This window comes from Triturus cristatus, chromosome 7 (assembly GCF_964204655.1).
Source record: "Triturus cristatus chromosome 7, aTriCri1.1, whole genome shotgun sequence".
Classification (NCBI taxonomy): Eukaryota; Metazoa; Chordata; class Amphibia; order Caudata; family Salamandridae; genus Triturus; species Triturus cristatus.
In genome coordinates, this window is record NC_140590.1 from 1,555,310,386 (window position 1) to 1,555,335,851 (window position 25,466).

The following is a 25,466-nucleotide window of genomic DNA, read 5'->3' on the forward strand; positions in this document are numbered from 1 at the left end:
CTGCAACCACAATGTGCCAGCTCTTGTCATCAATGAAGTGGGCTGAAGTGGATGGACCTATGTGTCAAAATGTATACACCCCAGGAATAGGTACTGTAGTTGGAGATATGGCAGTGTGGACCCCATGAGGCAGCGTAAGAGTGTGGATGCCTGGGGGAAATGGGATTTTGATGCCATTGCGCATAAGATATTGCAACACCTGTTTGCCCTTGCATGTGTTATTTATACCTCTAATATTCCAGGACATGAATGAAAGCTCAACCACAGAGCCTTGGCCATCACATGCCTATGCACTTCTTCACAAAACAAATTAAAATCTTAACAAAACGTGGACCCCAAGAGTCTGGAAACTAGTGTACATCTCAAGGGGGTGAACAACGCTGCGGCATCCAAACCCCGCTGTCAAATCTGCTAATGAAATGGAACAGGGTCAGAACGGGTCGAGTGGTCCACAAGAGTATGGACCTATTGGGTGGGTGAGGATCCACCACGATTCCCCACAGGTGTCCATGCTGCAGGAATGTTCAATGGAGGAGTGAGGCAGGGTAGCCCTTGACATTAATCAGTCAAACGGGAATAGATCAATGCTGGTAGAGGCATGGAGATCCAAAGGTGAGCAAGCAGGTGCATCACTGTGTGTAAGAGCTTTGTTTCTTTTGTACTGTTTACAGAATGCCAGAATATCTGCAGGCGCCTCAAAGAAGCTAGCTTTAGGTTATCATTCAGCCACCGATGGGCCAGGTAGACCACTCCGTATGTCAGCCCCAATTTGTTTAACGCGGCCTTAGCATCAGTCCACTTGCGACGAGTGTCCTGGAATGTCTGGAAAGAAGGATAGTTGGGATCCCTTACATTGTACTTGTCCCACCTCATGCACCAGACAGAGTGCATTGTCTTGATCTTGGAATTTGAGGAGGCGTGCGATGATAGGGCGTGGTGGGGCATCAGGAACAGGTCGCAGGGCTGAGGGATCGGTGAGCATGCAACACGACAAATGTGTGAAAACAAGGAAGGCTTGGGTCCTGTACTCCCCAGACTGGACCACTCAAATATTGAAATCACAGAAAGGTGTAAAGGGAGATTTATTTTAAATATTCACGATAAACCTGAGACCACTAATTCTGAGGATTTTGAGCATTTATTCTGCTTAGTTTTGATAATTCAAAAAGACATTCGTAAATCAATTGGACATGTTTTTTGAAAGGAAACACCACATTAGTAAATCACACAATTGTAACACATTTGTATGTGTGATTTAGAACCATTTCTTTTGTGGGACAATATATACAGCACATACATAATACCAAACGTTATTTGTGACAAAAATATATACAAGAAACCAATGATCACAAGACACACCTCGATAAATTATGTGTGCCAGCCTGAAATTAAACCAGTCCTGCATTTCCACTGAAAACACAAGGCGGAAAATTGCTCATTCAAAGACACATGTCTACTGTCCTGCCTGTGGGAGGGTGAGGATGTATATTCTACTTTAGGGTGTTGACAACCTAGAACACGGGGAAAATTATTTCTATTCAGTCCCCTCGTGGCATACACTGTTCTACCGCCCCCCACACTCAACAGCCAATGCGTTTCAAATCCCAAACAATTCCGGGATTCTCTTCAGGACTCGGACTTGGTTTGGTTTGGGCTCTCAATTGTGCTGCAGACAGATATCCATTATCTGTTCTTCAATTCATAGTGTTAATCGAGGCCTAAATTTTCTGGGCGTGTGGAAACTCTTGATCATGATTTAAAAACGGTCCAGGATCTTGAGTCTCGTGAAATGTAGTTAGAGCTCCTGGGCGCATCGCCGTGAATTCCACCACAAATGTGGGCATGACCGAACAGGTCTAAAAGTAGGTGCCCGACAAAGTGGTCCATTCACCCTAATCAGTGAACTCCGCAACCCCCCGGATGTGCAGATTGTTGTCGTGGGATCTGACCTCAAGGTCCTCATTTTTGATGGCTACCATTGCAAGGATATTTTCGACTTTCGCCAGCCACTTCTTCACCATCGTTGATTCATCTTTCAGAGTTGAGATGCTCTCCTTCGCTCCATCCAAGCGAATATGCTGGTGATCTAAGTGATCGCCCATCCCGTCAATGCGGGTCATCAGGGTGTTGAACCTGGCATCAATGGCATGGAACTCCACTCAGAGCTTCACCATGCCAGAGGCAAGCTCCTGCACTGAAGTGTCAGCACCCCCCTCTTCATGTCGGCTTGAGTCTCCCATCTCTCTGCCTCCCTGGTGCGCTTGAATGGTAAGTTGTGCTGTTTTGGATTTCCTCGCACCATGATCAGCGCAGACCTGTAGTACAATGTTGCGCAGAGGACCGTGTGTTGCTGCCTGTGGAAGCCAAGGCCCCGCCGGTTATGGACTGCCGCCTGAGAGCACCTGCAATGTGAGCTGTGGTCAGGGTGGTTTCTAGGCAGTGTGCAGTGCCAGATGTGCAAGGGCACAAGCTCCACTACTTGCCCCTCCAGCCAGCTAGTCACAGATGTAAGCACTAGAGAGCCGCTTCCCCCAATGTCCCTGGCAGTGCAGGGTGTCAGTACAGGCCATATGGGGGCCACCGCCTCCATGTGTTATGCTCCCCGCAGCCCAAAGAGAAAGCAGAAGCCCTGATGGAAGGGCTGGTAGTGATAGGGTGCAGTGCAGCCTCCGGGGCAGAGTGAACTATTGAGATCATTTCAGGACCACAGACTCAGCCAGCCGCTCCCACGAGAAGTGAATGCACAACCCTCTGCCACAGGGAAAGACAGTTGAAGTGTCGGGGCACATCAAACCCCCACCAGGCATCACTGACACAGATCGCCTCACGGGTAAAGGCATTCAGCACTGCAATCGTGGCTTACCATGGCATGAAGGCAGGGATGCAGCAACCAGGCTGAGGCAGGATGCCTGCCTCATTGGCACATCAGCATTCCTCAGTCCCAGCGCCTCAGGCAGTGCCGATGCCACAGCCCAGTTCAATCCAGCAGGCACCTGTCAAAGCAACAGCAGCAAGCAGGGATTGTGGCAATCAGCACTGACTTCTTCAGGCTGATGTGAGGCAGCTCAGGCAGTCCAGCGGGGCATGCTAGCCCACGGCCTCAGGCTCACCAGTGGTTCCTGTCACTGCGGGGCCGGGCCATCTACCACACGGTTCACTCCAGCACTACCACTGCAGCTTCATTTCTGTCATCAGTACCATGCAGCACCCCGTGTTACCCCCATCTCATGGCAGACCGTTGGATGGTCTGGGATGCAGCATGGAGCCCGTTCTGGTGATAGAGGGGGATATCAGGCACCAGAGCTTCACTGTTCTGTGGCCATCTTGGTCACTGGCATGGCCATGCCCCCAAGTCTTATTGCATTTTAATTGATACCTATTTAGTGTAATGCTGACCTTTTTATAAGTGCTGAAATGAAAAGTGGACCTAACAAACGACCAATGTTTGCCTGATAGAAAGGAGAGATATAGCATCGGACTCATCTTCAATATGAACTTCTTATGTCTCAGAAGTCTATAATTCATAATGAACCCAATGAGATTTCCTATCCTAAATGTTGTCATTACTTTGGAAATCTGGAGGCTGCTCCAAACATTATGGCTTTCTATAGCCAAGAAATGTAAACAATGTCAGCCTTGGTATGTATCTCTCCCAAGAGAGGCATTCAGAACCCCTGGGATAGATCCCTAAGGCATCAGGAAATTTACATTGGACATTTCCAATGTATTCCAGGAGTTAACATCATTACGTGTAGAATGCACATTTTATCAAAATAATGTCATGATGAATAAGGTCAGTCATAAGTAGAGTGAAGCTAATTCTGATCACCAAAAGGAACTAAGAACCCTCTGGCTCAACTCCTGAGTGGCAATCAGATTCACTAGTAGGATGGAAGAAAATAACAAATCAGTCACTGTGCTGTAAATTCAGGACAGAGATACCATTCCCCATTAAGGCACAACTTCCAACTCAACTATGAAAATAGTATTTGCTAATACCATGATAAGTGTGAATTGTGACAAGAGCTCTACCTGTCTGTGTATCTATCTTTTGTGATCTGTGATCAGCGCCTGGAGACCCTCACGGATGAGTAGCCGCGCTTTAAAAAAATTGATTGATTGATTAATTGATAGATCAGTTGTAACGCAGGGATGAAAGTCATGCACTAAACATCTTTCATTTGGATAGCTCTCTCACAACTCTCAACACCTATAAAATAGTCACACTATTTAGTTCTGCATTTGCATTGACTTTGGATTAGGGCCTTTAAAATATTATGCTGCAGGGCACATCATTCTGTTTTTCACTGAACAACTTGATTAATTCTCCCGGTTTGGATGTTTTCATTATATTGTCCTCAGAAGGTTCTAATTTGACATTAAAATGCAGTCTCCTACTCTGTCCCAATAGACTCATACTTTGAATCCTCTATATTTTAAATAAGGCCATTCTACCTTTCCCTTTTCAGTTCTTCCTAAAAGTTCAAGCTATTTTTTAGGAGAATTTGGCTGTTCTGGATCATATGTCTCTTCCCCCATCAAGTTGCTATATGTTATTTTTGTACAAAGTATCATATCCTGGGTAAACTTACTACAGGCCACAGTGTTGCATTTTGCAGAGTCAATATCGCAGGATTTAAACATGAAACATTGCAAGAACTTAAATACATGGCTTCCAGTTTATGAACTTTATACCACTTCCCCATCAGAATTTTAATTCTGCACACGTGTAGTCTAGAAGACAAATCCTTTACCACATCTGTCTAATTTTCTGAGTGCTTTGATTTAGCCTTTTATTTCCAAGGCAATAACTTTTGCTACATTTGGATAACCCAAATATTGACATGTTTAACATGCATTTCCTTTTTCACTAGCCGCTCTGGTCAAACATTCAGAACATGGTTCTGAAATGTTGCACATTTTTAAATGCACAGGATATATCATTTTAACCAAGAAATGCATTGCTATTTTCAAATGGCTGATCTATGTACAGTTTTGATTGATATGTCTGGTGTTCATATCCGCTAGCCCAATCAAGGCTTTCACCAAAGTTGATATCTGTTTCAGAGCTTAACATATTTCTGCTGTGGCTTAAGAAGGATCCATATGTGCTAAAATTCCAGGATCAAACATCTTAATCTCCAGCGAATCACACTCAGCCCAACCTTTTGAGATTTATTTGTCGTTGGTCCAGTCCCAGGTGGCTGTACATTGCCGACTGATGTAGAAGCTAAGGGACAAGTTAGTACAAATTAATTTGCCTCCTCTGACTTTATCTACAAATTGTTGCTTCTCAGCACCATTACTGACTTTCTGACTGATTGCACATCCTTAATTCTCTGACTGTTCAGAGTCTGAGTCAATGAAAACTCTCATCACCTCCCTCTGAGTTAATCTTCTGAAAATCAAGGTGCACTTATCACCCACTGACTCAATCATGCATGCATTCTCTGGAGGACGCAGATGTAGATGGGTGGTCACATTAATTCTCGCACGCGGTCCTCTTCTACCACTCTTAGGAGTAGAGTACTTTCAGAAATAACTGTCTCCTTAAAGGCCAGCTAAGGTTATCTAAAATGGGGCTTGATCATAACTAACAAATTATGGACCAGCTTACCATACAGTTTGGGAGGTACTTTCAACCACACATGGATAACAACTTACATGAGTGTAGGGTTTGTAAGGACTGGTTAACCATCTCATTGAGTTATCGCTTTTATATGAAGCTTTTTATTGTACTACTTTATATGTGTTTGTGTCATGTCACTGGTGATGTAATTTATGATCTTGTCTGTGGTGTCATCTGTGAAGCTATGCCAGGTGCATTGAGGTCTTAAAGTTGCATAGCTAACTAAATGTGGGGAATTTCAGTAACCATTACACCCATTTACCTGTAGGCATTTTATGGGAGTTTTAAACCTTCGTTATAACCCTGATTAATAAATTCGTCTCAGACAACCACGTATTCCCTTTACAAAAGTAATGCCAGTTTTTATATGCGTTTTGCAATGATGTGCTTCAACAGCTGCCTGGAAATGTCCTGTACTGCCACCCAGTGCCACAGGGCATGTTCTGTAGACAGTGTTGGTTGGCAATGGGCAAAGCGCAGGGCCTCTGGGTACACCCTCAGTTCATTAGGTCTGCTGGGGATGACCTTTGTCACTGTGCTTGGTTAACAACTATATCTTTGCCCACATCCTCTACCTAGTAATCATGGGACCAATACCTACTGGACGTGGCCTGTGGCCAAACCTATCTTGTACTGGACATACGGTATGTCTTTTCTACTCCCCTGAATTTGTAAAGCGCACGGCTACCAAAGGGCTTCCCAGTGCTAAGTAGTCATAGAACAGCTAATGAGCAGAACCTATTTAAACAAACCCTTCTCAAACAGCCTAGTCTTTAGTGACTCCCTACATTTCAGTTCTATAGCCTTTTCCAGTGTCAAGTGTTCCCCAGCATCTTTCCTGTTTTTTAGGAACTCTCCTCGTCCCCCACACCTTTGTGAGTAACGTTTGGCACCCTAACTGGAAAGAGATTTAAAAAAAAACTTTTAATAGAGGTTCAGAAACCAACCATGAGCCTCTTTCTAGGCCCTGTATTGTAAACTTGACTGAAAATGTATTTTATTGCCCTGTGCCTCTGATCTCTGGCCACACCACCTGCAGGGCATGTTTCAAGTCCAAGTACTCGGTGGACGTGACCTGTAAAGGCAGTTAACAGGAACTGGACTAAGGACATGCTAGTAAGCCATGCTCTGTGCCTTGCATCTTTCCACTCAGTAGCCATCCACAATGGCCAACAACTGCATACAATGGGCACTGTATGACCTCTCCCTTTCACTGCATGGCCTCTTCCTGTCAACCCTGTCCAGTGTGCATGGTAGGGAGGCATTACCATTTAATGTGCCCTATTAACACACTCCAGTGGTTAATGCCAGGGGGGTTTGTTTACTGCCATCCCCAGGTGCTGATGGACCGTGGGCATGGATTCCTCTGTGCCCCGCACCCCTGTCTTCAGTGCCGCCTTAGCAAGGCCGTGTCTCCAAGCCATCCATACCTTTCAAAAAGAAGTTATTTGTAGCCCATTGAATAGTGGTTATTCCTACTCGTGCGGTCTCACACTTTGGGCTGTTGTTGGTTGAGTCACGAGAAACTGGAGTTTTTCACTCAGACATTGGATTACAACAGAGTTACTCCATGCACCCTAATGTGCATTACGGAGCGGGGGACGTCAGCTGGGACAACAGGAGTGTCTGGGATGCACAGGCATATTCTTGGCTCAACCACTGACTCATTCTGTGATTTGATTAGCATAGGATTGTTGCCTCTTGGAGGAGCCCACAACAGGGACATCTCTCTAAATTCAGTCCTTCTCTCCACACCCCTTCCCATATATCATCTGAGGTCCTCAGATTCAGTCAATGTTGTCGCTGCCTCACCAGAGGGAGTTAAAGCGCGGCCATGACTCATGTTCATACTTTCCATAAAAAAACATCAATGCGCTATCAGCGTACCCAATTACCAAGGTCCGCTTTCGCCAAAGGCTTTCAAAGCCCCTCCTCCCCCCCTCCTGCCCCAAAGAAAAAAGAAAAACAGTTCAATCATATATTTTTTTTAAAATGTAAAGGAAGGATATTTATAGAAGCTGCTAATTAGTATGTGACTGGGCGTAGGCTGGATTGGCCGTCAGTTTTTGTCGAGCTCATTTGTAATCTGCTGGTGGTGGTGTGCTAATAAAATCACATACTCCTGCAAAAAGGAAAAATATGCTGAACGTCCCTGAGCATGCTAAATTACTGCGGGAGGGAACCAACAACCCGTGGTTTAACTTGGTGATTATCCCCTGACTTTTTTTTAACTGTTTCCCTCCAGACATCTGGTTGCAGGCAGAAATTCAGGTTTTGTTATGTAATTTCATGTCAGCCTTTCCTGTTGTGTTATGTTTTGTTATGTCATAATCCGTTACCTAATATATGATAGCATCTTTTGTTTGTTATGGTATGTTATAGTAGGTGAATGTGTCAAATTCACTGAGTTATGAGCGGTATTTTTGTGTTTTTGGAGGGTTGCACAAACTCAGGTACTCATATTCTAAGTTTGTATTATGCCTGGGCGGACTTTCAATTATGCTGGCGTAAGCGGAGCAATTTTGGTAATTCTACGGTACTATTTGTTGCAGAATTACATAACAATAACGCGATTACCCTTGCATGTTGAAGAGTAATATGAGGAAAAAATTGTTCCGTGAGTGTACATTTAGTGAGCGAGAGCGGCATTTAGCGCTGTTTTCCTAGTGCAAACTGCACCACGCGAAGGTGCATTTTGCGCTAATAAACTACCATTAAATGCCAGGAGTAAGCTGGGGGAAATTGTACCCCAAGTGCACATTTATCAAGTATGAGCAGATGCTCGCTCTCGCTATTCATTTTCTGTTGCATTTAGTGCTATTTCTTAGTGCAAAATGCATTCTTGCATCCATTATGAGCATAAGGAAACATTTATGCACCTTGAAAATCCCACTAATCGCAGAATCAATCTTCTTGCTTAATTCTGTGTAATCACTGTAAATTGTTGGGTAATTCTGAGTGTATATGTATACAGAAGGAGGGTGGTAGCACACTGCCTCACATCCCAGCACTGAATTTGTCCCAGTGCATCATGGTAATTGCAGTGCATGATATCACTTACTTCAGTAGTGGCCTTTAACTTTTCACCCTTGTTGGTGCAGCCTGTGCTGTGTAACTCTAGACACGTGTTTCTGGATTCATACCTTCATCAGTAGAGAGCAACAAGTCATTTTGGGGGTACTGGAAATGCTGCCCAAAGTCCTATCAGGTCGCTCACTGTACCACTCCCTGGGTGCAGGTGCATCAACACAATTAACCCCTCACTACATTTGTCATGAGGAACTGTCTTTGCTCTATCTTTTTTTTTTATAATTTTTTTTTATTGAGCAGTGCCAAATGGAAGAAAAAAACATGTCTTTTTCTTCCATGTCTTTGCTCTATCTTGAAGATTTTATTATGTTGGGCCCTCGTTTGTTGTGGCTTTCTGTGTGGAGTCATTCCAGGGCCTCATTCAGTCATAACATAATGAACCACACTGTGTTTGAGTATTCCCTGACTTGCATATGTGAAACAAAGCTTGTCTGAACAAAAAAAACATATTCAATTTGATAATCTTATGTTAGTAATAAAAATGATATGCACTTTGTGAAGCGTTTGTGCCGAAAGAGAAAATTTGGAAACGAACAAACCACTGGTCAGAAATTATATTATTTTAAGAACTAACCTAGGACCTGATCTATAGTGATTGGATGTGCGCAATAAATGGGAGAGAGCTTTATTGCTGACATTTAGACCTGGTACTATTTGCCATACCTTATATTTCCCAATAGGTTTTGTTAGGTATATAAATCTTTTAGAAGTTTGTATTTATTACCTCTTTTCAGGGCATACAATTGTAAGCAGTGCAGAATTGCTTCCTAGTATTGAAGTATTTTTTAGTCTGGGTTGTTTTCCGAAATTAGGTGTCTTTTTTCCACAAAAGGTTAGATTTTTAGAGGGGGAAATAACCACATTTTAATGATTTTTATTGTATGATTGTATTGTATTTTTGCACAGATTATGTTATCTTTTATGATTGTCTTAGGCAGTCGAATAAAGAATGTATTTGTTACCTCTTGTGGACCATGCCAAACCTTACAGTGGACATAGTGCCAGCTCATTGCTTACCTTTTCTTGTCGCTATCATTTGCTTGCTTCTTATTTGAGTACTTTCCTTCCTCTTATTGTGTTTGTTCTTCCACTAAAGCTATTCTTCTTTACTATCCTTTTGATTGGATATATTTTATCCTTCCACTGCTCACATTCAAAGAACCACTTTTTCCACCAGCACTCCATGAGGGCATATGTTTTCTTGCTCTCTCCCTCTGTGCTGCTTCCGCCCTCAAATTCCTACTCCCAAGCTCTCAATATATCTCCCCTCTCCTCCCAGATTTCTAGAAAAACAGAAATGTTTTTGAAGGGTATGACTAAAGAATAGACTCTATGGGTTGTTGTTTTATCTTCTGCATTCACTATATTGCATAAAAGCACAGGTCTTTTCACAGAAAGGCTTTCATGGTGCTGGGTGAGATGCTGTCTGCCGCACTCACTTCGCTGCTCTTTGAGGCAGAGGGTGTACATAGTATGACATAAAATGAAAATATCTCTTCGTCCAGAGGCCCATATAGCTGATCCCTGAGCTACTACAGAAGACCAAATGGCTGGAACATTTGTTTAGTTTCACGTGGACTGGGGAAATTTAATTTGGCCTTGGCAAGTTTTTTCCTTATTATTCCGACACTTCTATATTCTTTTTAAATTCTGTTTTATAGACTCCTGTGTGAAAAGTATTTGAAAAATAAACCATTCCATTTATGCAGATTGGGAATATTGAATTCAATATACATTTTTGAAATACCTTAAGAAGTGTGTTTGCTTTTGATCAAGCATTTAGATTTTTGTATATAAACAAGCATTGACAAAGCCAATAGCTTGTCACTCAAAATATAAATAAGCGATCTATTAGCTTTGCCAATGTCTGTATGAGTTTCAGTTTACGCCTACACAGCCATTTTTGTGTCTTTTTGAATTAGAGTATGCACCACGCATTGCATCAGATTTAATCAAACCATTCTGCTCCACTCTGTTTTCCTGGCAGAGAGCACCACCTTGCACTTACAGGTTTGTAGGGTGTAAACACAAAACAGCTGCCTCCTTTGTAATATACACTAAATTGCCAAGGTATAATATCTACCTCAGAGTATTTAAATAAATATCACGTGTTACCTTTTCAAGAAATGAAAGTGAATGTGGTGTTTTCTCCCTATACAGCACTCTGGATTCTCCATTTCTAGCACTCTTTTAGCGTCTCTCTCTCCCTTACATGAGTTTTGTCTTGACTCAGTCTTTACTTTGAAGTTCTCTCCTTTTGTTTTCATTCCTCCTGTGCAAGAGTTTAAGGGGCATATTATCAAGCCAGGCGATAAAATTATCGCAGCTAAAACGGCGATAATGGGCTTGATAATATGCTCTATGGAATTCCAATTGAAGCCCATGTTAGATGTCCTTCACATTTAACCTGGGCTTCAATAGGAATTCCATAGAGCATATTATCAAGCCCATTATCGCCGTTTTAGCGGCAGTTTTCTGCCGCTAACGCGGCGATAATTTTATTGCCTGGCTTGATAGTATGCCCCATATTTCCTTCTGCCCTCTCTGAGTATTCCACTTCCTCCATCCCACTTTGTTTATCGTAGGCGACTCTACCTATCACCACCTCCAGATCTGGTTTATCTAGCCCGTTCTTTATCCTGCCAGCGGTAGATGCTCTAATGAATGACTGTGTGCAATATCATTTTGTTTTTAAGGAGTGATCCGCACAGCAGTTGGCAATCTGGACAGAGAGTCCCAGGATCGGTATGAAGTGGTCATCCGGGCGACAGACATGGCTGGACAGATGGGTGGATTGTCCGGCTCCACCACCGTTACCATTGTGATCACTGATGTGAACGACAGCCCACCCCGGTTTCCCCAGAGTAAGTCACCTCACCTTTTCACTCTTCATCATTGTAGCAGATAAATAGAGCAACCTAATCAAACAACATAAGGTACCTTAATCAAAATTGTAATGATAGGAAGTATCTGGTTACATATCTCTGCTAGGACAACACGTTAGGGTTATGAGGGGACCCTCACCAATGGATGTTTCCTGGCATGCTATATCAGAGGGTTCCTCATCCAGAATGATGGTACATTTGGGTGGGCTTAACCTTCTTCACGGAGTTCTTGATATTGTAGGGATAGGGTATATCTTCAAATAATCTATGGTGTAAACCTGCGTTACCATTTAAAAAGGGTCAACCTGATAAGATTAACAACACATTAGTATTTCCTTAGTACTGTACCTTACTACTGTACATGGATGCTGGAGGCTATCCTTGGTCCTCCCGTCACTAATAAAGTCTACATGTTATGGCCATCGATGATTTTCCATTGTAGCTCAAGTGATCTTCACCAGGACCAGAATATCCCTAAACAGTATTCACAGAATACTGTTGTGAATCCCATTTTGTATCCTTTTTCAAAACACTCATGCACACACTCATTCCTGCTTAAATGTGATTTGTGGGAGACTCACTGGCTGTCCCCAGTAAAGGTATATGAAAACCCATAGTCACACTTACTTCAAGAGTCCAAGTCTGTGGTTCTACCAAGTTATACGACATCCACTACCCCTGCATCTTGATGGACTGGCCCATAGGCAGACTCCAAAAAATTGTACTCATACTGTCCATTACTGTCTTTTGAAAAAGTCTCCAAGACTCCTGAATATTTGTAAGCATGAGGCTGCCAACAAAACAGTTAAGTCACTGTGTGCTTCCTGCAGCAATGTCTTTTTCAAGCAGCTTTCTGCTCAAAATCAGAGAAAAGATGCCTCTCAACTGCTAGGTTTCATCCACAGGATGAATGGATAAACTTTTCCACTATTGAAGTGTCTCAAAAGCAAGCTGTCCTGGCAGGAACCAAAAACAGCCCTGGCAAAATACCTGCCCCGCGGGATTCATCTCCTTTCACACATTCTCATCCCATTCATCCGCCATTCTCTCTGTTTCGCTCTCTCCTTCTCGCATCTCTTTCTCTTCTCCCTCGATGATGGCTTTCAACCCATGAGCAGCTGGGAACGTAGCCTCCTTTTTTGCCTTAGGGCCGTTACAGTTAAGTACTTATTGTGCTTTCCACTGGGTTTTTGCTCTAATCTTGATTCCTCTCCCTGCCCATGCGACAGATGCTCCGGCCAATCTTTATTACATTTTCTATTTTTCTGTGGGTATTATGTACAATATACAAAGTTCTTTTTAGTCCCCTTTTTAAAGAAATGTTTTAATGTTGATTATAGAGAAGCGTATAGAACTCTTCTTGAATTGGGCATTGATGAATTCATTATTCGTGCAGGTTTTAAAAAATAAAATGCTATCCGAGCTCGTAACTAGATGAACACTTTATGATTGTATTTTAATAATTCTGTTAGGCTTATCATTTTATGCTCTCTTAAGTGAGTGTTTCTGTATATGTTTATTGATTACACCATTTGTCTTTTATGGATACATTTTATCCGAATAAAGTCATGAAGGGAAATTATTGCTTTCCTTTTACCTTCCCCACCTTCCACAGAAATACTTTTCTTCTCTATCTATTGTTGAAATCTCCCTGTGCCTCCCTGTACCTCAGGAAGTTGGGAAAAAGACTGAGGAATCAGGGGTTGCTCTGGTCTCTTAAAACCAGTCCCCAAGAACTCCAGGGCACGGAGGAATACAAGGTCTGTCTAGCCCTGTTTCTCAGCAAACAAAATGAGGTTCAACATTAAGGTGTTTATCCACCAACAGGTGTCCCCAGCTTGTAACTCTGTACAACAGACAGGACTGCCCCAGTACCTGTGTGTTCTACTTTAAATATGTGTACCTTAGTAGCCAGCTGTGCTTCAACAGCAAGGTCTTTTACTCGGACGTGTGTGTTTCAGCAAATATGTGTTCCATCACAGGCACCTGACTTGACAGCCAGATGTTCCACCAACGAGATATGTGCCTCCAAACCTAGGTGTTCCACCACAGGCAAAGGGTTCGACAGCAACCAGGTCTTGGCCACATACTGTTGTACGTCCGCAGCTAAATGTTCCCCATAGACAAGTTTGCCTCAACATGCAGCTATTCCACCTCACACAGAAGTTCCTCAACCGCCAAGACATTTCATCACAGACAGAAGTGTCCTACAGCCAGATATTCCACTACAGACAAGTGAGCCTCAAAAGCCAGATGTTCCACCACAGGCAGTGGTACATGGCAGCTAGGTGTCTCATTACATAAAGATGTGCCCATTCATCTAGATATTCCACAACAGATAGGTTGGTCGCAATAGCCAGATGTCCCAGACTCAATATTCAGATGTTCAATGACAGGCTGTGGTTCCCCAGCAACCAGGTGTTTCAATACATACAGATGTGCCTCAACATCCAGATATTTCAGAACGTATATGCACGCCTCCATAGCCAGATGTTCCATCACAGAAAGGTGTTCTGATAGAGACATGTGTGCCTTAAAAGCCAGGTGCTGCACCACATGTAGTTGTACCTCAGCAGCCAGATGTGCCACCTTAGACAAGAATGTCTCAATATGCAGTCGTTCCACACCAGACAGGAGTTCTTAAACTACCTTATTGTTTCATCACATACACATTTGCCACAACAGCTATTACTTTACCACAGGTTGGCAAGCCTCAAAAGCCAGATGTTTCACCACAAGCTGTGGGGTTCCATAGCTTTTTATGGATGCCAGGTGTTTCACCACATATAGTTGTGCCCCTGCAGCCACGTGTTCCACCATACACAAGTCTGTCTGAACAGGCTGCCATTCCACCACAGTCAAGAGTTGCTTAACTATCAAGGGCTTTCATTACACACGGATATGACTCCACACCTAGCGTTTCACCACAAATAGTTGAGCCTCTATAGCCTTTAAAAGTTGTGCCCGGCGTAATGAAGGAAAATGTGTCGTATTATGATGAATGCGCTGCCCCCAGGGCAGCTGCGAACTTGCGCTGTCCCCAGGGCAGCGCATTCATGTGGATAACGGAGCGGCTGCTTTGAAGCTGATCTGTATTTTCACAGTGCAGGCGGCAGCCCGCCTGCACTTTGAAGGCGAAATAGGGATCCCCTTGTAGGCTGGTGCAATGAGTGACTGCACCCGTCTGTGAGGGGATATCTGGGGGATCCAAAGGGGGGAGAGGTGAGTGCGCCTCCTGAGAGGTTCTTTGCCTCTGCGCCCGCGTCTGTAATACAGCTCAGGCGCAAGGGCAAAGCTATTCCCTCATTGGCATTGGCATAACTACTGTCTCTCTTATCGATGGTCTGAACCCACTGTGTTCTTTTTACTGTTTCCCATTGTGGTTTTCCTCAATTGGCTGTGACTGTAAATATTATTTGTTTTACCTATTGCTCACTATTTATTGCCTGTATTACCACTGTGTTCTTTTTACTGTTTCCCATTGTGGTTTTCTGCTCCTACTCTGACCCTCCCACCTCTCTATGTTCTACACCCCCCACTACTGGCACTGGCTCTAATCGCTCACCTGCACCCTGCTCCTGACCCTCCAACCTCTCTACATTCTACACCTAGTCCTCCCCTCTCTCCTCCTTCCCTATCACCTCACCCCTTTACCTAATCACTATGCCTCCCCTCACACACCCCTGCAATTCAACTGACTACAAAATCAATCCACAGGACTCACCCATCACTAGACATGGCCCGAATTCATCGTCCATCCTCTACCCCCTAATGTCTCCAAAAACGGCAAGAAAAACTTTAAACACAAACTACTTATTGGTCACCATGAAACTCTTTTTGTCGATAACTACTGTAGCCTCTCCTCTTTAATAAAAACCAACTATATTTTTTACTCCAAACATCCCTCCAAATGGAAATGCATCTTCCTCCACCACCTCCCCATCACTAAATCTTGTAAAATCCCACACAGTTTTAAATTGTCCACCTCCCCTTCTCATTCGTTCCCCGGCGAAATAGACATCTCCATCTTCAAATCCGGTAACATCCTCATCCAGGCTTCTGAAAATCACCTCACCATCTTCGAACAACACTTCAGCACCTATTCCTACTTTTTATCCATCCCACCGCCTAACTCTTCACCCCCTCAACAGACTGACTCCCTCTCACCCTCCCATTCCTTATCCTCAACCCCTCATCCTACTGACACTTCCACCTCACACGACAATGTCTCACGTACCCTGCTATCCATCTCTCTCCCTAACTCTTTACCCTCTCATCCCCCCCATCCACGCCAAAAGCTCCAAACTCAAGAAACTGACCAGAAACTTTCACCTTATCCCCCCCGGCGAACTCGAATTGAAAATCAAAACTCAGCTCCTACTAGCTCCACCCTCCCAAAATGCTAATGCCCTCACCGAACACTATAATAATTCAGTTACTGAGGTCCTAGACCAATTGCCCCCTCCCCAAACTTAAAACCCAAAGAAACATTCCTTCCAAATCCTGGTTTAACTCTGATGTCAACAACGAAAGGCGCGCTCTTAGACAATCTGAAAGAACATGGAGGCAACATCCCTCCCCCTCTCATCTAGCCCTCCTCTGTTCTGCTAGGTCCAATTACAAGAAACACATCCTCAATGAAAAATCCGCCTTCTTCCGTACACAGCTCGACAGGGCCAAAAATAGACCTAGAGAACTTTTCAGCATCATCAAAAACCAAACATCCTCTGCCCCCCAAAAGCTGACTGCATCTTAGGAGAAATGTGAAGATATTGCTAAGTTCTTCTCTGATAAAATCACCAACATAGGCCAATCCTTCATCTTAAATCCTCTCTCTCCTTACCATACACATTCTTATAACTTTGCCCCGGTTTCTCCATCGCTTCCAAATCTGCCCCCTGTCCCTGCCCATCTCCCGTCCATTTCCCTCCCACCGGAACCCAACCCTTCTCTCCCCCAGCAACTTAAAAACAACGCCTCCTGGCAGAATTTTAACCCTGTCACTGAACACGAAGTCTATAACATCATCGCTAAGCTGAAACCATCCTCCCACACCAAAGACCCTCTGCCCCATAACCTTGTCCAAGACCTTAAACATATCATTGCCCCTTTTTGGACCACCATTATTAACTCCTCCCTGGCCACGGGGTGTGTTCCCGCCTCCCTCCAACTGGGTCAAATCATACCCATTCCCAAAAATCCCAAGGCACATCCCAATGACCCAAATAACCTCCGCCCCATCTCCAACCTCCCTCTTCTCTCCAAAGCCCTAGAAAAATGCGCCCTGTTCCAACTATAATCACATCAACACTTTTGACCTCTTTGACTCACTGCAATCTGGCTTCAGAAAAGGATGCAGCACTGAATCTGCCATGCTCAACATAGTTGACGACATACATCATTCACTTGACAAAGGTGAGTCATGCCTTCTCATTCTCCTGGACCTATCCGCTGCCTTTGATACTGTCAACCACACTGCCTTACTAAACACCCTTAAGTCCGCTTTGGATTCAGTGGCCTTGTCCTCAACTGGTTCTCCTCTTTTCTCCAACACAGAACCCAACAAATCAAAATAGAAAACTGCCTCTCCAAACCTACTCCGATCTCTCTCGGTGTCCCTCAAGGATCCATTCTCTCTCCTGCTCTCTTTAACCTCTTTATGGAACCCCTCACCCTCATCCTCAAACATGCAGGAATCAATTATCACCTCTATGCCGACGACACGCAACTTTACTATAAGTTCAAATCCCACTCTGATATCCTCCACCTAAATGACACTCTGACCAAGATCCAATCATGGTTCCACCATAACCATCTTAAACTTAACCCTAAAACAACTGAAAAAATTCTCATCTTGCCTAAAAACAACCCACTCCACATACTAGACTGGATCTCTGATCTTAATGCTCACAACTGCTCTCTCACCACTTCTAATTCAGTTAAGTCTCTTGGCATCACCATTGATATCAGCCTTGCCCCCAACCCACACATAAAATCCTCAGTAAAAGGAGCACTCTTCACTCTCCGTCATCTCAAGAAAATTAAATCCTTCATCCCGGCTGATGACTTTAAAACCATTGTCCAATCACTGGTCTTGTCGAGAATTGACTATGGTAACACTATCCTCGCTGGGACTCCAAAAATTCACCTTGCTCCACTCAAATCGGTGCTCAACCTAGCTGCTGGACTCATCTCTGACTACAAACGCTTCAACCACATTTCCCCCGCCTTGAAAACCCTCAAATGGCTACCCATCGAAGGCAGATCCTCCTATAATATTGCTTGTATTACGCATAAAGCCCTTCACCAAAATACCCCAAGCTACCTCTCAGACAAGCTCCACAAAGCAGGCTGCGCCCGACCGACGAGGAACACCAATACCCTCATTCTTATCCCCCCACTGTTAAAGAAGAAACACACACAAGTTCGCTCCTTCTCCGGAAACGCTCCCTCCATCTGGAAATCCCTGCCTAAAGACCTACGTTGTTTCCCCTCCTACGTCAACTTCAAAAAAGAACTCAAAACATACCTCCTCAACAAATACTGGGGTCCATCATTTTCCTACCGTTGACTCTGTTCTCATGCTCTCCAACCCCGTCAGGGTCCCCTCTATTTTCCCTCCAATTATATCCCCTTCACCCTCTCCTTTCAAACCCCTTGCCCCCTCGCTACTCTTCCCCCCCTAACCCCCATCCCTGTTCTTTGTATTTACATACGACCTCTAGCCACACGCATGACCTTCCACTGATTTTCTACCCCACTATTTTCCTACTCTCTCATCCCTTCCCTCTCACCCTCTCCCACCTACTCTAGCCCTAGTTCGAACTTCCCAAGTTACCTAATTTGATTTCTCTTGCAAATAGCATTCATAGTTATCTGCTTTCTTGGTTAAATGGACTCTTTTTGCAATGTTTATTATTAAGTGTTCTTGTATACTGTACCTCCTCACATTCCTGTAAAGCGGTCTGATACCTCTGGGTCTAGCCGGCGCTATAGAAAACCTTTAAAATAAATAAATAAATTAATGGGGCACGCCCCCATGTCAATGAGGGAATGCCCTCTTAAGATAACGCTGGCGCTTTACGTGCGCCAGCACTATCAGTAATAAAGAAGAGGCGGCACAATTGTCTGCGGCCCCTTCTGTAATACCAAAGTGCCCCGGTACCCACACACGCTTGTTGCACCCCCGGGGCACTTGTATAATATGGCTTCACGTGTTCTAACACAGACATATGTGTAGCAACAGTGATTTCCTCCCCCACAGGCAGATGTCTACCACAGATAGGATATTTCAGAAAACAGGCGGCCCTAGCAACCAAGTGATCCTCAGTACAAGCCACCACAGACATGTGTCTCTACAGGGCTGGCCCTTCGGTGGCTCCACACTGCAGCCCTCATCCATGGTGGAGCACATCCACGTGTTTTCTGCATCTGAACCCTTGATTGTAAATCAGAAAAAAAGACATCTATGATGACACAGATAAGTGCAGTAGGATAATTTACTTTAGTACAGACTCTCCAGAAAGATCCTGTACAGCAGCCTTCTATGAACCATGTGAAACTGCCAATAACTTGATGTTATTGTGGATAAGGTAATGACAACACCCTTCTAGACTTGTGAATGAAGATAGTAATATCTTACAACTGGTGCAAAGCACATCTGTGTCCCAGATCTAAGTATTCAGATCTGTTATCATGCATCTCAAGATAGTTGGAAGCTGTCCTGGCTCCCAGTGGAGCAGAGCATTCATTTTAAAGTGTTTTGTAGAGCTTACCAAGGCAGTGTTCTACCACAATACTGAGTGCAGAATATTGACCCTCGAAAATATAGCATGCAGGAGATTACCTAGCACTATACAGTAAAGGTAATTATAGATATTTTTTTTTTTTTTTTGAAAAACCTTTATTACAATTTCAGAGAAATACAAGTATGGGCCTACAACCAATAGGCCGGCCGCTAAAATGCAGTGTGACCCTAGGTACAGCTGGAACATTCACGTCGATGAAGCCATAAAAGGGGGTCACTGGAGTGTAAATCCTTGCCGTCGGCCGCAGTTGCAGTCCATGAACAAACAAAGGTTTCATATTTTTAAGAAACGAAAAACAACAAACACACAAGGCAAGGAATTTTAGAGCAGTAGCATGTGCCCATCGTGTCGAGGGAGTAAACCAACCCCGGTAAACAGAGGGGGAGGGGGGCAAGGCCGAAGAAACCAAACTCGCATGTCGCAGGAGCGTACAGGAATGCGCGGGCTAGGGCGACAGCGCGGCATCTATCTCACGCGTCTGAGGCGGGGCACATATATCCCCGCGATAGGAGTTCCAAGGACCCCACACCTTACTCCACTTGCCAGGCTTGCCTCTCGCCACGTACACCGTTTTCTCTCTCAACATACACCAGTCCATGTGTTCTTTCCACTCACTGACCGTGGGCGGCCTCTGGGAGCCCCACAATTGTGCAATGTCACGCTTCGCTACCATATAGCCCAGAGTCACCCACTGCGTCTGCGTCGCATTGTAATCAGTAGGCTCCCAGACATTCAACAGACATCGCCGCGCCTCCGGCAACAAGGCCACATGCGTGACTTCTTCTAACACCGCATGCACTCTGCACCAAAACCGAGTCACCTCCGGACATTCCCACAGGATATGGAGGAAACTCCCCAGTAGTCCACAGCCTCGCTTACACAACCCATCCACCGAATATCCCATACGCATCAAACCAGGCCCCGTGACGTACACTCTGTGGAGTATTTTAAGCTGGACGAACCACAATCGGGCCGGGATAGCCACCTCTTTCGGGGAGGCCACCGCTGACACCCAATCCTCGTCGTCCAGCTCCAAACCGTCGGCAATCCAAGTCTCCCGCAATGAGGCCAGCAAACCCACCCGATCATTAATAAGCTTCTTGTAAATCAGCGAAATGGTGCTATCCGGCACATGGCCGTCCAAGACCCTGTCCTCCAACGGGGAATTCTCCGGAATAGCCGCCGCGTCCGGAATCACGGAGCACAGGGCATGATGAACCTGAGCATACCGATAGTATTCCCTATCATTCAACTGATATTCAGTTTTCAGCATGTCGAACGTCTTGAATTTCCCTTTCGTCCAGAGATCCCCTACCGTGCTGATACCAATCGTATCCCACTTCTCAAAGCCTTTCGTAGTATACAGATAGCCCAAGCGCTGAGATGTATACAATGGTGTAGCCCGAGTCATACGATCCCTCCACCCCATCGCCGCATTTGCTGCATGCCACACCTGTACCGCGACCCGCGTCGGGCCCGTCAACCGCGCATCGAGGGACCCCGAGTATAATGCTCGATTATAGTCACCGCCCGGCAATAGCAATTTGTCCATCTCAAAAGCCGGGTTCAAAGCGGGGCCATACATCCCGTGATTGACGGCAGCCAACTGGGAGGCCCAGTAGTATCGCTTAATGTCCGGGAGGGCGACCCCCCCATCGTACCATGGCAGGGTTAGTTTGGCAAAAGCAATCCGCGGCCGCCCATCCCAAAACAATCGACGCTGGAGACACTCCACCTCCCGAAAATAACGGGCCGGCACCAGGTCCATGGTGTTCTGTAGGGCGTACAAAAAGCGTGGCAGCGACATCATTTTGAACAGCGCTGCCCGGCCAAGTGGCGAGAGCGGCAGCCGCCGCCAACCTGCCACATCCGCCCTTAGGCGCTGGAGGGGGGAGAGAAGATTCCGTTCGTAGCGGGCCACTGGGTCCAGTGTTATAAAAATACCCAAATAAGTGAATCCCGACGTCGCAATCTGGATAGGGCACCCCCGCGGAAGGGGGGGGGGCCTCCCCGGAAAGAACGTATACACAGGACTTAGCCCAGTTGATGACCAATCCGGAGTTGCGACCAAAGGAGCTCAAAACGTCCACCAACACGATGAGCGATTTGCACGGCGATGCAAGATACAAAAGTATATCGTCCGCGTATAGGGAGACCCGGTCCTCGTATTCCGGCGTCCATCTAAGACCACGCATCGAGGGTTCCCATCGCAACCACTCCGCAAGGGGCTCCAAACAAAGCGCAAATAGGAGAGGCGACAGCGGACAACCCTGTCGGGTGCCCCTGCCCAAGACAAAGGGAGCCGATACCCGTCCGTTGACCACTACCTGTGCCAGCCGATTGTCATAGAGCAATTTCACCCAACCGATGAACCCCGGGCCAAAACCAAACTTCGCCAATGCTGCCCAGATGTATGGCCATTCCAGGGTATCAAACGCCATGGTAGCGTCCAAGGACACCAAGATGGCCGGTTCACGAAGGAATGGCGCGCGAGCAAGGATGCCATGCAACCGCCACAGGTTCAAAGCGGTATTGCGATGGGGTATAAAGCCGGATTGATCCTGATGAACCAGGTCGCCCACAACCGACGATTGGCCAGTACCTTGGCGAGGATTTTAGGTTCCGCGTTTAACAAGGAGATGGGCCTGTAAGAAGCACATCGATCCCGGGGCTTCCCCTCCTTATGGATAACAACAATGGTAGCGAGACGTTGGTCAGAGGGGAGGGAGCCTGCCGCCCTAGCCTCAAGGAACATGTCCCTGAGATAAGGCGCAATAGCATCTGGGCGCAACTTGTATAATTCAATGGGGAGTCCGTTAGGACCCATGGCCTTGCCCGATGCAATCGAGCGGATGGCCAAAGCAATCTCATCTGGCGACAGGGCCGCATCCATCACTACTTTATCCTCATCGGACAAGGAGGGCAGAGCTACGTCTCGAAGCAGCAGTCGAGAGTCTTCCTCCGAGCGTTCCGAGACCGGAGACTGAGTAGACCCCGTGAAAATACTCCGCAAAGCAATCAACTATATCACCGGGGTCCGTCACACGCACACCGTCCACCCTCTCAACCTCCGGTACCACTCGACTCGCTCTCTCCTTCTTATCCAACCAAGCAATCAATTTCCCGGCCTTATCACCCATATCATACAAACGTCCCTGTTGCTCCCTGCTCACACTCCTAGCAGATTCAGTAACCAGCGCCTTGTAGTCGGCCTGCTTGAGCTCCAAGATATGCAATCTGTCATCCGTTACACCTTGCTCCAACTCACTCTCCAACTCAGTAATCTCATTTTCTAGCCGAACAACCTCCTGCGCAGCGCATTTTTTGGTGGAGGAAATGAGAGATAGGGCATGTCCCCTGAGCACCGTTTTAAAGGCCTCCCAAAGGGAGATGGCGGAAGACACCGACCCCACGTTGTCCTTAAAGTAATGTTCCAGAGACTTGACCAAGTCTGCACGAATCGTGGGGTTTCGTAGGTACCAGGGGTTGATCGGCGCCACCCTCCCCTCCGCCCCCAGGGCGATATCCAGGTGCAACAAAAGGGGGGAGTGATCTGATATACCGCGTGCCAAGTGTCTCACCTCCCCGATCATCCCAGCTTGGGCCGCAGGAACTAGCATATAGTCAAGCCTCGAAAGACTACCATGGGCCCCAGAATGGAAGGTATACTGCGCCTGCCCAGGGTGTTTCAACCGCCAGCAATCTATCAGTCCCAGGGCATCCAGAAAACCCCCCAACCAACTCTGGGCCCGAGGGAGGTCCCTAGGGGGGTATCGATCCTCAACTCCGGAAACAACAGCGTTAAAATCCCCCCCCAGGACCACCACCCCCCCCGGGAGCCCAAGCAGCAGACGTCCCAAATCAGCATAGGTGGCCGTCTGCAGGCCCGGCGGGACGTAGACCGTGACCAGCGTAATCAACCTACCCTCCCACCTCCCCACCAGCGCAGCGTAGCGCCCTCTGTCGTCGTGGATCACCTCATCCACCACTAACGGGAGAGAGGTCCTGACCAAAATGCCCACTCCCCTCGAGCCAGAGGTGAAACCAGAATGGGCCAGAAGGCGATACCCTCGTCTGTTCATGGCATGGAAAGAGTTCCCTATGAGGTGTGTTTCCTGCAGGAGCACAATGTCTGGCGAGATACGTTTCAGAAACTGCAGGACTACCCCCCGCTTTATCCTGTCCCCCAGCCCATTCACATTCCAGGAAAGAAGTTTCAGCCCCCTACCCCCCATCCCTCCCAGCACAGAACATCCCCCTCCCGGGTGGCACAATCATAGTAGAACAGCATGAAATATTATCCCGCCTTGTGAAACAAACAAACAATCCCCAACCCCGTCCCATCAACCCCAACAAAACTCCCCCCTCCCTGCACCCCTGCGTGAGCCCAAACAGCCCCCCCAACCTGCAGTGTGCCTGTCGCCCCATTATAAAATTCACTACAAGAAGGACAAAAAAAGAACCCCAGAAGGAGGAAAGGGCCCCAGCAAGCCCCCCGCAACCTCCAAACACCACGGGGCAAAGTGTCAACAACTGGAGTCCGGTGCAGCCACAGGCGCAAAACGTTACCAAAGCAGTCCAGCGCCAGAATCACAGTTCCATTCCTACTCCGGCGAACCTTCTCCGCTCTCCGTCATCCGCCCCTCCGGCTCCCGACTCTTGTGCAGGGCATCCAGCCACTCTCCCACCGCCTCCGGCCGGTCGAAGAAGTGTGAGCGACCATCTAGCTCGACTCGCAGCCTAGCCGGGAAGAGCATCGCATACTTGAAGTCCATGTCTCTCAAGCGCCGTTTGATGGCCGAGAAACCCATCCGTTGCTTTTGAACCGCTTGCGTAAAGTCTGGGTAAAAGCTAACATTAGAGTTCTCAAATCGTAATGGCCCCGCCACCCTCGACGCCTGCAGGATAGCGTCTCTATCCCGAAAATTAAAAAGTCGGGCAATGATCGGCCGCGGGGGGGCACCCACCTTAGGCGCACCCCCTGGAACCCTGTGGGCCCGTTCCACGGAGAAGAATTTGCTCAGCCCTTTGGGTGCTAGATGAGTCACCACTAGATCCTCCACAAAGAGGTCCACAGCAGATTCCTCCGATCGTTCGGGCACGCCGATAATGCGGACGTTGTTCCGCCTGGCCCTGCCTTCAGAGTCCTCGAGGCGACGCTCGGTCAGGTCGCTTGCGAGCTGCAACCTCCGCACCGTCGTCTGCAAAGCGGCCACATCCACCGTTAGGCTCGACGTCGCTTGGGCCAACGAGTCGACCCGGTCGTTGGTTTTCGACAGGTCTGCTCTGACCAACGTGACATCGATCAGCACCGAGTCCAACTTGTTGGTCAGAGTATCCAGTTGCTGGTTCACGGTCACCTTCATCTCCTCGATGGCCCCCATGACATCCAGCAGAGTCAATTCGGGTGATGCGCCCGAGGCCTCCTTGGGCGGCTCAGGCGATTTACGTGATCCACTAGGGGATCCCTTTGGCTGAGCATAGCGGTCCATATTGTTGGCCTGAGAATAGGCTCCCCTCCGGGTAGATTTGGGTTTTAGCTTGTCGCCATCCACTCTTGTCGTCATCGTTGGCGATCAGCAAGGTCAGCACCCTCCAGCACCCGGAGGAAGGCCCGGGGATCCGGGCCGCTAGCTGATGTCCAGGCTTGGCACTCCGCACTCGGTGCAGCTCTCCCGATGTCTCCTCAACAGTTTCGGTCGGTCAACTCGAAACCGAAAGTGAAAGTACGAGTTCCAGGGCAGGCCCAGCCTGGCATGCCGCTGTTGTTCACTTTGCAGCCGGGCACCTCACCAACCCGAGTCCGGGACCAAAGCCGGATAAGGCCGCAAACTTCAGGTCGCCAAAAAACCAGGTTCCCGGAGTCCAATTTCGATTTGGAAAACGAGTGGCACCTTAGCGTAAGATCACAGACAAAAGCCCGTCGAAAAAATCAGGATTATGACAGGATAGACGTGGGAGGTTGCGGAGGCCCTCGGGAGCCACAAACCTACGCGGCCATCTTGGTTGCGCGCTAGGCTCCTCCCCCCGATATGTGTGTATTTGTTCTTACCT

At 46.8% G+C, this 25,466-nt stretch overlaps 1 protein-coding gene across 1 annotated transcript in view; it reads left to right on the plus strand.

The window, feature by feature from the left end:
- Window positions 1–25,466, plus strand: part of CDH22 (cadherin 22) — a 1,590,820-nt gene that overhangs the window by 1,161,367 nt on the left and 403,987 nt on the right. Inside the window, exon 5 of the mRNA XM_085619354.1 lies at window positions 11,416–11,583. Within this exon, the coding sequence (XP_085475480.1) occupies window positions 11,416–11,583 (168 nt within the window). The remainder of the gene's footprint in view (window positions 1–11,415; window positions 11,584–25,466) is intronic.